Raw genomic sequence first — 13,179 nt, forward strand, 5'->3', positions numbered from 1 at the left:
ATCCCTGCCTAGTGTGGAAGAGCACAGCTAGGACGAGAGAACAGTAGAGCCCGGAGTGGCTCGCATATCTAGGTCACAGAACCTGATGAACGTTAGGGGTGTGGACCAACCCACATCGTTGCAGATGTCCTGCATTCATACACCTGCTAACAAGGCCTTGGAGGCTGCCACACTTCTGGTTGGTTGAGCCTCGACCCCCAGAGGTGAGGGGAGATCAGACGACTCACAAGCAATGGAAACGGCATTCACTATCCACCAGCTGAGAGTTTGTTTTGTAGCAGGAAGACCTCTCTTAGGGGGACCGTAGCACACGATCAGTCAGTCCGCCCTTCTCCACAGGGCAGCTCTGTGGACGTATGTGCTCGCACTGGACATATACAACTAAGCTTCTGCTGGTCGGGCTCCCAGAAGGTGTAGAGGAGGGGACCATACAGACATAACCTGTTCGAGGGTAGAGGAAAGCTTTAACTAGACCAAATGCAAAGTCTAGGTAGGTAGGGGCCACTGAGAGGGCCTGCAGATCCCCAACTCTCTTTAGAGAAGATATAGCCAGAAGAGTAGTTGTGTGTACACGTGTATGCATATGTTTGGGCACACATATATATATTGTATTTAAATATTAAATATTTTATTTTTTATGAATGACCGTTTCATGAACCTAGGAGAGGAGGTAATTCTGACTTTGCTACAACAATCTGGCACTTCTGAATCAGCTACTGTAAATATGTTTTGTAATTGAAGTATTTGCTATTGACTGTTCAAATGCGGCGTTTCCCGCGTTGTATATGTGTGTGTGCGCGAAAGATAGAGAGAGACAGGGTCACACAGTGGAGTCAGCTGTCTTTACTGTCTGGGCTTGTGTACTGCAAACTCATACAAGCTTCATTACTGTGTCTGTCCTACGAGTCTGTTCCCATTTCAGGCTTGAACTGATGATAAAACTAAGGACATTATTAACTGTCTTTACATTTATTTTGAAAGATGAAGCTCGCGATTATGGAAAGGGGTGTTACATTTCCGATGAGTGCTTGCAGAGTTTGGCCAATCAGGGCAGACTGCGCTTGTCAGAAGGAGGGACTTTGTAGAAAACGACATGTTTGAGAGAGGCGGGGCATAGAGGACCTACAATAATGTACAGTATTTGAAAAATAATGTGTTTTTTGAACATTAAAGCATGTCAACATATTCTGTTACACCAAATACACAAAATAATGATCTTTTAAAAAGCATCATATGACCCATTTAACAACATCACACACTGTGCTCAGATATTTCTCCTAGTCTAAAGACTCTGGATCTCTCACATTTGTCTCATTTAAAGCTTTAAAAGAGATCTCAACAACATCACACACTGTGCTCAGATATTTATCCTTAGCTAGAGACTCTGATGGTCTCACATTTGTCTTCTCCAATGTTTCAAACAAGATCTCAACAGCATCACACACTGTGCTCAGATAGTTCTCCTAGTCTAAAGACTCTGATGGTCTCAAATTTGTCTCCATTCAAGCTTTACAAGAGATCTCAACAACATCACACACTGTGCTCAGATTTTACTCTTTAGCTAAATAATCTAAATAACCCATATCTCCCATAAATCTCTACAGTAAAACCAAAAAAGAGATCTCAACAACTTTACAAAGTGTGCATCAAGTCAAGGCACTAAATAAATGGGGGGAAATCATTAATTCAGAGTTAAAGTCTCTATTGAGAGAAATTATGCAGAAATAAGGGTAATGTTACTTTTTATAGGACAATTTTTATGTACTTAGGCATGCCTTAATCAAAACTGATCTACAGAAAATGTAACCCTGGTGCTTTCTTTGCTGAAAGGCACGTAAATGTCTTGATTATTAATTGACTAATTTAATAATTATTATTATTATTTTATTAATTTTTTTGTGATCAACTTTTTTATTGTTTTTAATAAAAAAAACAACAACATCCATTCAAACAAACCAAACAGGTAAGGGGGAGCACCAGACACATCAATAATTTAACAATCTGAGAAAAAAAAAAAAAGAACTTTGACTAATTTGATTATTAATATATGGAAGAAATGTTTGAGCTAATATGGAGGCATTTGACTTTGTGCACATTGTAAAATTATTGAGATCACTTCTGAAATTTAGAGGAGACAAATGTGAGAGCTCTCGAGTCTAGTGTAGGAGAAATATCAGAGCACAGTGTGTGATGTTGTTGAGATCTCTTTTAATGCTTTAAAGAAGACCATTGGGAGAGTGTTAGAGTTTTTGTCTCAGGAGACAAGTTTGAGAAGCAGGAGACTCAAGTAAAAGTTTCCATTCAGTCGTAAGGTATCCTCATTTCTGTCTAGGAGAAATATTTGAAATGGTAAAGAGATCTCTTTTTTATTTTATTTTTCTTCCCTCTGATTAGCTTCAATGTCATTTATCTACACTATTTCAATCAAAGACAATACATCCATTGTCATATTTGAAAGTTGTTTTATGTAAAAATAACCTATATGCAAAAATATTCAACACAAAAAAAAATAAAAAAAATAAACATACATGCAAAAATGGGCTGTACAAGACAATATTTTAATACTAAACAAAGCAACAACAAAAAAAAAAAAAAAAATTTAAATAAATAAATAAAAAAACTGGGACACTACTTTTACATTTGTTAAAACAAAAGGTATTGCTCATACTAAACATCTTGCACTTGTAAGTCCTTTCTAGTGTGTTTGGAAAATGTGGTGTATACAATGCTGGACACTGAAGATAAATTTAAACTAGTAACCCTTAATATTCTGAAATTTTTAACGCTATTTAAATTATTATTATTATTTACAATATAAGTTAAAGTTTAACATTTCTCCTAAAATAAAACTGAAGACATCTTAAGGCAAAGCTGATATCTCAATGAGACATATAAGAGAATCACCCTTAGTATCCTGAGCATAGATCAAAACCATACACATCCATACACCACATTAAAACAAATCAACAACAACACAAAACCTAACACAACACAACATTGAATCCAAACCAAACAAAATGCACATTCATGCTCCTGTTCAATTCTCACCTGTCAATTGTTTCCTGTCTCTTCTCCTACTGTCCTGACCATTAAAGGTGAAAAACCCTGTTGCAATAAAAAAAGCAATAGCAACTAGAGGGCTGCATTGAGTTTGGACCCTACGCAAATCTCGCGGGAGTGGGCGGGTTTATCTTTGCTGCGGGCAGGTGTGGGAGGTCAAAAAAAATTCGTGGGAGACCCGCGGGGAACGGTGGTGTATAGTAGAAGTGGAGTCAACACAAGAAGTTGAGAACAAAATTAAAGCTGCTATTTATTTGACAAAAGCAAAGCAAGGCAAGTCAGACATCTGGAAACAATTCTCATTTGTCACTGGAAAAAATGTGTATCAAATCAAGCATTCCTGCTAGCGCTTGTGAGGGGAGCGGAGCGGTAATATTTCCTTAAGAGCGCTGAGCGCCTTTCTGAAGATTCCGATCTGCTCGCTCAATACGCTCAGCGCCGCTCGCTCAACCCAGTCCATAATCTAAGCGTTCTTTAAGTGCCTTTTATCTTGTGTGTGTGATTTTCACAGGCTTTATAATCCAGGTGTATTTTGAAAAGATCTACGCACATTTCATCTCGTGTGTGTGTGCATTTGTGTTTTAATGAGCCTGTTTTGAATGTTCTATTGCACAACAACGGCAGCTATTTTCACGGAAATAAAGTGAACGAAAATCAAATACACTTCTTCAGATTTTGCATTTTAGGAAGGCTATGTTTGCAAAAGTTAGATTCATATATTGAATACATTTTAATTAGCCTAATGCAATTAATAAAATTAAGAAGAATGTAAGAATTTCATTTTGAAAAGATTATTTATCAGCATGCATAATTTTAGACAATTATCCAAGAATTTCGGTACAAACAGTAAACAATTAGGCCTACTAGATACATTTTATGTCAGAGCAGGATCTGAGCATTACACTGCTCCGCTTTGCTCACATGCTCAGCCGCCCAAGCAAGCGATCCGTTAATATTACGCTCGCGCTTGCCATAAACCAGTTCCCGCTCCGACATAAAACTTATCTAGTAGGCCTAATTGTTTATATATATATATATATATATATATAACAATATATATATATATATATATATATATATATATATATATATATATATATATATATTTTTTTTTTTTTTTTAATCAAGCTATTGTGAATGTGAAATCTGTGAGATTTTTTTTAAACGCATTCTATTTAATTTATTTCATTTTGTATTTATTTTGTTAAAATTATATCTAGCATATTTTCAAAGATCTCTGTGTTTATCTATTTAATGGTAAAGTTATTTCCTAGTTAATCGTTTGGTGCATGTATGCAGTAGGCCTAGCCTGCGTTTAAAAACTGAGGTGCGGTTAGTTACGGTTTTGTTTTAACGGTTATTGTTTTTTAACGCTAATAAAAAAAATATATATCATAAAAAAATGTCATGTGTGGTGCTTTGGTTTATCATCGGTTACTTCATATTATTTAAATGCAATCATGTTTAAAATCGGTTATTCTGGATGTTAACTTGAACAAATATTTAGTCTGAGTACCTATTTGTGTACATTTTTCAAAGCTCTGAGATAAAGTCTGCGGGAGCGGGCGGGAGTGGACACAAACTTTGCGGGTGCGGGTGGGCCTGGAACACACAGGTTGCGGGAGCGGGCGGGCCTGGTCATATATTCAGCGGGAGCAGGCGGGTGCGGGTTTAAAAAAACAGTCCTACGCAGGGCTCTAATAGCAACCTCTGAGCAGTAAAACATTTTTATAATGGAGTCTTGCAAGAGATTACAGCAAGACAATAAAGAGATTTCTCACACATTTCTCTCCCATTGTCATTTTGGATTCCTTTCTTTCAGAACTTTCTCATGTCTCAGTTGTGTCTACTTTTATTTCTCCTAAGGACTTTTAGGAGAAACATCTGAGACATGGTTGAGACTAAAATGAGAAATACATGAGAATCACAACTAAGTCTCCTGAGGTTAGAAAGAGCAACCACTGAGCAATAACATATTCCTATAACGGAGCCTTGATAGAGACTGCAGCAAGACAATAAAGAGATATTCTATGTTTCTTCCAACACATTCTCTGTTTTAACTCTCATTTTCTCAAATATTTATCATGTCTCATTTGTGTCTACTTCCATTTCTCATAAGGAATTTTAGGAGAAACATCTGAAATGCTGTTGATACTAAAATGAGAGATATATGAGAATCTCATCTAAGTCTCCTGAGCTTAGAAAAAGCAACCACTGTTCAATATTTGTTTTCAATAAAACTTGCTTAGTTTAAAGTAGACATGTCAAGCTTTCTATAGATTTACAGGTGCATCTCAATAAATTAGAATGTTGTGGAAAAGTTCATTTATTTCAGTAATTCAGCTCAAATTGAGAAACCTGTGCATTAAATAAATTCAATGCACACAGACTGAAGTAGTTGGTTCTTATAATTGTGATGAGTTTTGCTCACATTTAACAAAAACCCACCAATTCACTATATCAACAAATTAGAATACTTCATAAGACCAATAAAAACATTTTTTTTTTTTTTTTTTTGTGAATTGTTGGCCTTATGAAAAGTATGTTCATTTACTGTACATGTACTCAATACTTGGTAGGAGCTCCTTTTGCTTTAATTACTGCCTTAATTTGGCGTGGCATGGAGGTGATCAGTTTGTGCCACTGCTTAGATGGTATGGAAGCACAGGTTTCTTTGACAGTGGCCTTCAGCTCATCTGCATTTTTTGGTCTCTTGTTTCTCATTTTCCTCTTGACAATACCCCATAGATTCTCTATGAGGTTCAGGTCTAGTGAGTTTGCTGGCCATTCAAGCACACCAACACCATGGTCATTTAACCAACTTTTGGTGCTTTTGGCAGTGTGGGCAGGTGCCAAATCCTGCTGGAAAATGAAATCAGAATCTTCAAAAAGCTGGTCAGCAGAAGGAAGCATGAAGTGCTCCAAAATTTCTTGGTAAACGGGTGCAGTGACTTTGGTTTTCAAAAAACACAATGGACCAACACCAGCAGATGACATTGCACACCAAATCATCTCAGACTGTGGAAACTTAACAATGGACTTCAAGCAACTTGGGCTATGAGCTTCTCCACCCTTCCTCCAGACTCTAGTACCTTGGTTTCCAAATGAAATACAAAACTTGCTCTCATCTGAAAAGAGGACTTTGGACCACTGGGCAACAGTCCAATTCTTCTTCTCCTTAGCCCAGGTAAGATGCATCAGGAGTGGCTTAACAAGAGGAAAACGACAACTGTAGCCAAATTCCTTGACACGTCTGTGTCTGGTGGCTCTTGATGCCTTGACCCCAGCCTCAGTCCATTCCTTGTGAAGTTCACTCAAATTCTTGAATCAAATTTGCTTGACAATCCTCATAAGGCTGCGGTTCTCTCGGTTAGTTGTGCATCTTTTTCTTCCACACTTTTTCCTTCCACTCAACTTTCTGTCAACATGCTTGGATACAGCACTCTGTGAACAGCCAGCTTCTTTGGCAATGAATGTTTGTGGCTTACCCTCCTTGTGAAGGGTGTCAATGATTGTCTTCTGGACAACTGTCAGATAAGCAGTCTTCCCCATGATTGTGTAGCCTAGTGAACCTAACTGAGAGACCATTTTGAAGGCTCAGGAAACCTTTGCAGGTGTTTTGAGTTGATTAGCTGACTGGCATGTCACCATATTGTAATTTGTTGAGATAGTGAATTGGTGGATTTTTGTTAAATGTGAGCCAAAATCATCACAATTAAAAGAACCAAAGACTTAAACTACTTCAGTCTGTGTGCACTGAATTTATTTAATACATGAGTTTCACAGTTTGAGTTGAATTACTGAAATAAATGAACTTTTCCACAACATTCTAATTTATTGAGATGCACCTATATATCTCATGTCTCTGTGTTGAGTATTTGCTGAGTTACAGTTCATTTTAATGCCGTGTTTCTAAATGAGGATCACTGTAGACCAAGGCAGCAGACAGCGCACCCTGTTTGTTTTCTTTATTTTATAAATGAACAAAGTTTTGTTGTTATTATGTGTTATTACAAATAAAAGTAGACCCTTTACAGATTCGATTGATGTATTGCTCTTACCTGTACGATCAAAACTGAAAGTGTAATTTAAGTTATTTTTGGTGTTATCAGGAGAAGATGCCACAAAACGCGTTTTTTTAATCATTTTCCTCATCATTTTCAAAGCACTTCATGCCCCTCCCCATAGTCTACAGTTATATGGGTGCTAAATGGCCAATGTTTACCCCCATTATCCGGAAGATGCTGAACAGATCAACTCTCTGGTCTCCCCATCCGACTTCAAACACATTCCAAGATAACCAAATGGCCTGGCTGACCAGCAAACTCACATTCTCACAATACATTACACACACATAAAAACTTTTTTCTTTATTTAGACTATAATTAATCAGTTACAAATGTATCTGGTATATGCATGTGTTGTTTGTGTGTTTCCCTATTATAGTAGCCTAGTTACAATTCTTTATTTGTATTAGTTAGACTCTCAATGCTTATATTCAGGTATATGAGTGTATCTCTCCTTTAAGATCTTCTAGATGTTTCGTTCTTGGTATCAAAATGATCTGCTTTTTATTCCTCAAACAATTATGTACAATATTAGATCGTCAAATGCACCATAGTTTGGGTAAAACTGCACCAATCCTTCAGACCAGCAATAAACATGCAAATGGGCCATAAAACGGAGACAGAAAGTTTCTCCCGCTCAAAATTCATGCCTCTGATTGGGCATTCCACCCAAAATGTGGGTGTGAATAGGAACTGTTAAAAGTCATTTTCTTTGGATAATCTGTGCTCAGAAACCCTTGCTTTTTGAGACGAACACTATCCAAGACTCCTCAAAACTCTTCTCTTGAGTTTGACTTTCCGGCAGTTTTTATATTCAAAATAACTTTGTCGAACCTCTGTGGACTTTCCTATCCTCAGAAGAACCAGAGGAAAATCTCCAGCTTACTTCTAATAAGAACTCATCAAGAACCTCCATTATCTACCGCTAGTACTGTATGAAGTAGGAAAGTTATTCTTTCTTGGCCAGGAAATTAATCTTTCCTAGAATTGATAAATGATTATACTGTCGGTGGATGAACAGATTAAATAATTGTAATATTGATTCTGCTACAGTTAATTCTAAGACCAGATCTAAATATTCATAATTAATTATAACCAGTTATAATTAATCATAAATATTCCCTTTTCGAGCTAATTTACTACATTAACTTATTATTATATTTATTATTAACTTGAACACATTAAACAAACTGGACACTTTGATCATGAGCCTCTTTAATATGTGCAAAAAGGATGAGATTATGAGTGATGTGCAAAATGTATGTCCCAATAGAATAGTCTTTCTTACAATTTTTAGAATAGTTAAAAAAAAAAAAAAAAAAAAACTAAAGGTCCTTTATCCAAAATATATCACAAAGCATATATCAAATCATATCACACCTTATCTGACCATTCTTTTTTATTAGTAATGTTATAATGCATTAAACGAATGTAGCAAAAAAAAAAAAAAAAAAACGATTTTTATAAAATATTTTTTTTTGCCAATTAAAGAAATAAATAAATAAAAAGAAACAACAATAATAAGAAAAAAATGTTGTTTAAACTGTAAAATGTCTGTTAATTGAACTTGTTTTGTTTGGCTTTAATTCTGAAGCAAACTGCTCAGTTTCTCCACATACCTTTTATTGCTGAACAAGCATTATTAAGATAAGTCAGCATTAGCAGCAGTCAATACAGGGAACAGGGCTTAGCATTGGGTCAGTTTCAAAGCATGGATGACAGCTTTCACATTTTCTCTTCCGTGGGGATTTGTAGGACAAATGTGTTTATTGTTTCGCAAACCAGCATTACTTCAAAATGTTTACTGGTTGTCAAATTTTAACCTTTTAAAATAATTTTTTGTGTTTTAATGTGTGCATTAGACTTACCATCGCTATAGCAGTGGGCAAGCAGGCCATCAGGCGAGGCAATTTGATGGGAACGCGAGCCGATGGAATCCAGGCTGTCGAATGAGTCGTCTCGCGCGTGCCTCGGCGAGGAAAGAGAGTCACTGCGCTCGGACTCCCAGCGGTCTATGTAACCACTGTCCCTGATGCTTCGCTTTGGGCTGTCACACTCCTCTGCTTCCTGAAAAATACACAAACACATAAAAACATAACAAGTTTGCAGCTTAAGATTCCTCCAAGTGGTGTTTCAGTATTGAATAGCATAAAAAAAAGTGAATGATTCATTATCATTACTTTTCACACAATGGGTCTTTATTCATGAAACACGAGCAGAACAAATTTTTGTGTAAGTCGTTCGTAAAGCTGTTCTGATGTAAACTTTCAAATTCATGAAAATTTGGGAGCATCGGGACACGCAATTTGTGTAGCTGTAATTCATAGGTGGGGATTATGCGAATTGTAAATGAGTGTGCACGAGCTATTTACGAATGATTGGAATTCATTAACATACACGTTTAACTATCAAATCTGACATTTATGAAGAGTTTGTGAATCCGGAGGAGAGTTTTCAGGAAGGTCTGTTTTATGCACAAATTACTCAGAATTTACTCATATGTTTACGTATAAGTTTCATGAAATGAGGCCCAATGACTTTCACAGAAATCTCTCTCTTGTGACTGCTTTTGGCTTTTAGATTTAAACTTTTGGCTTTTAGTTTCAACAACTGACAAAATGGATAAAAAAATAATACATTAACAGATCTGCTTTTTCATTTGTGGTATTTTATTAGTATTTTATTCAGAATACAAAATAGATGACATATCAAATGTTTAAACTGAGAAAATGTATAATTTTAAGGGAAAAATAAGTTGATTTTAAATTTCATGGCATCAACACATCTCAAAAAAGTTGGGACAAGGCCATGTTTACCACTGTGTAATAATGCTATAATAGCTCTCGACATTTGTCAGTAAAATAACGCCATAACTCTAGGCCTCCGGCCTCTGCTCACTCAAGGCCGTGGTGTGTAACGCTGTTTCATTGAGAAAGCGAAACTACTTTGTTTGGCCTTCCAAAAGAAGACATGACTAGAAATCATGTTTATATCACGTTTATAATGGGTTTTATGTTTATGTCTCATCGCTCCGGCTGGACAGGGCATCACAATATATTAAGGGGCGTAACATTTCCGTCAAACGCTTGAGGTATTCAGCCAATCACAATGCTCTGGATAGCTGGCCAATCAGAGCACACCTCGCTTTTCAGACCGATGAGCCTTGTAAAAATCGACACGTTTCAGAAGGCGGGGCATAGAGGAGAAACAATAATGTACAGTATGTGGAAAATAATGTGTTTTTTGAACCTTAAACTGCATAAACACATTGCATTACACCAAATACACAAAATAATGTTCTTTTTAGCAGCATCATGTGACCCGTTTAAGACCCGACAGAGACAGACTGAACCGACTAGAACTTAAGTACACAGGGAAACAAGGATAATTAACTAGACAAACATGGAACAAATGATAATAATTTAACATGAGGGAAAACTGGGTCATGGAGCACGTAAGGGGAGGAAAACATAACACAAGACAGGAACAGTCTGACACTACAAATGATTTAAACAGCAATTACACAGATTACAAGTTTATCTTTTAATGTACTGTTGAATGCTTACAACTTCAGTTTACATGTTAGCGAAAGCTCATTTTAACATTTCGAAATGTTGTGAAAATATAGCTTAATTATTCATTTTAAGCACTTCACAAACAATTCATGTTAAAGGGGTCATATGATGCAATTTCAATTTTTCCTTTCTCTTTGGAGTGTTACAAGCTCTTGGTGCATAAAGAAGATCTGTAAAGTTGCAAAGACTAAAGTCTCAAATCCAAAGAGATATTCTTTATAAAAGTTAAGAGTCAACCACAACCCTCTAAAACGACTCGTTCTAACACGCCCCCACATGTCACTATGTGGGAAGTTTGCATAACGCCACCCAAATGTTGATTCAAAGAAAGAAGGCGTAACTTTTATTCTCTCTGTGGCCGCCGCTGCCATGTTGTGGAGTCGATGTGTGTTTCGTTGTGAAAGTGAAACTACTTTGTTTGACCTTCCAAAAGAGGACACGACTAGAAATCAGTGGTTAAGTTGTATTTCAACACTGTTCCAGAACAGTCCAACCCAAATATTCAGATGTGTGCTGCGCATTTTATGGAGGATGAGGACTGTTTCCTGAACCAGTAGCCTGCAATGCATCTGTGGCGCAATGGTTGTTTCTATAAAGTTGGGCAGTTAAAACTTTGCAAGGATAGTCTGGCGCTTCTGACTCACAGCCTGTAAGTACGTTTTTTTATATTTAAATAAATTGCCAATGATGATTCAAACGCGAGTTTTGAGCAGTAGAGTAGGCTTGTTGTTTGTTCTTTCTCAGATCACAAATGCAAACATGGTTTTATGTTTACGCAGCGCGATGTGCAACGCAACGTGTAAAAAGACAGTTCAAGTGATTATAATCAGTAATTATGTCCTCACTGGATGCAACAAATGCCTCGTTTGTAATGGGTTTTATTGGTTTTGTCTCGTCTAGTGATGTCTGGATCATGATCAAATCTTTCTATTTAACCGGATCTTCTTAGTGAACCGGTCAAACCAGTTCACCAAATAGAACTGAATCGTTTGAAATGGTTCAAGTCTCCAGTACGCACTAATCCACAAATTACTTAAGTTATTCGGTTTATAAACATGCCTTACACTCCCTCTGACACAAAATAAACCAATATCCCAAGTTATTCAGTTACTCCTAACAGTACATTGACTGAACTGCTAAAAGAGAACCGATGATGGGATATGCACGAGCAGAGCAGCTGGACTGAGTTTCGTGCTGCTGGCCTGGGAGACGGCGTAGTATGTTAAGGGGCATACACCTCAGAGCACACCTCGCTTTTTCAGAACGATGAGCTTTGTAAAACTTGACGAATTTCAGAAAGGCGGGGCATAGAGGAAAAACACAATAATGTAAATTATATGGACAATAATGTGTTTTTTTTACCTTAAACCGCATAAACACATTGCATTACACCAAAAATACAAAATAATGTTCTTTTTAGCAGCATCATATGACCCCTCTAATATATTCATTAACTCATAATCACAGTCTGTAAAGGTCATATATTTGATCTTTGTTTGTTGTGTAGACTTCTACTATTTGCACCTCTTAAATCATTTATTAATTATTTGTTACTGTTTTTGCAATGTTCAATCTAAAGTGGAAACTATCCATCAATTACAAAGGTTTATAAACATTTACTAATCATTAGTACCTTCATGAGCAGTCATTTTGATGGCAAAAAAGTGTCCAAAATGACCGGAATTTACCCTACTTTCACATTTTTACAAATCATTTATTTATCATTTGTTCATGTTTATAAAAATACAAAAAAAAAAATATAACATTATTCACCATTTACTAAATCTTATAAAAAAATACTAATTTTTTTGTATCTTTATTGGGACTGGACTTTTAGATACTGTAACAAAGTTTGTGTAAAGGGTGCTTAGTTAAGTTTGTTAAAGACATTACACACATTGTTATTTGGGTGCAAAACATGTTTTTATTGCCCCAACACTTATATTAGTATGCTACTGTGAATCATAAAATAGAATATGCCTTGAATCATACATCAACAGGAGGGGGAAAAACAACAAATTTTCAAGAAAAAAACTGACCCCTTACCCAGCCCTTAAACCAACCCATACATCAAACCTGTCACTAACCTCACCTGCATCACACTTCAACAGCAGCAAAAGTGTTGAGCATTAACAAAGGCTTTTAATCATTGTATAATATCTGTTAAAATTATTTGTAGATTTAAAAGATGTGCATGATAATATGAATTAGAAGTTTAATGACATTTGTAAGCATTTTTTTTTACATGAAATGTTCATTATTATATAATATTTTAATACACTTCTTAGTAAACATAAACAAGCACATTATTTCACGTTTCTAGATATGTGACATATTAACATACTAAGTAACGATCTGTTAAGCATTACATAATGTTTGTTAATGATTTATTAATAAAAGTAATTATAAAGCGTTACCCAAAAATGAATGACAAACAAAGCAAAAGCAAAAGTAAAAAAAAAAAAAAACCCTTGTAC

At 36.0% G+C, this 13,179-nt stretch overlaps 1 protein-coding gene across 13 annotated transcripts in view; it reads right to left on the bottom strand.

Moving 5' to 3' along the window:
• limch1b (LIM and calponin homology domains 1b) overlaps positions 1–13,179 on the bottom strand; it is a 235,788-nt gene that overhangs the window by 108,004 nt on the left and 114,605 nt on the right. For all 13 annotated transcript variants that reach the window (XR_006156392.1, XR_006156391.1, XM_042737758.1 and 10 more), the window contains one exon: positions 8,996–9,194. Coding sequence is in view for 11 of the 13 variants with exons in the window: in XM_042737758.1 (XP_042593692.1) it covers positions 8,996–9,194 (199 nt within the window). In the remaining 2 variants the exon portion in view is untranslated. The remainder of the gene's footprint in view (positions 1–8,995; positions 9,195–13,179) is intronic.

The sequence above is a fragment of the Cyprinus carpio genome, chromosome B14 (genome assembly GCF_018340385.1).
Source record: "Cyprinus carpio isolate SPL01 chromosome B14, ASM1834038v1, whole genome shotgun sequence".
Lineage (NCBI taxonomy): Eukaryota > Metazoa > Chordata > Actinopteri > Cypriniformes > Cyprinidae > Cyprinus > Cyprinus carpio.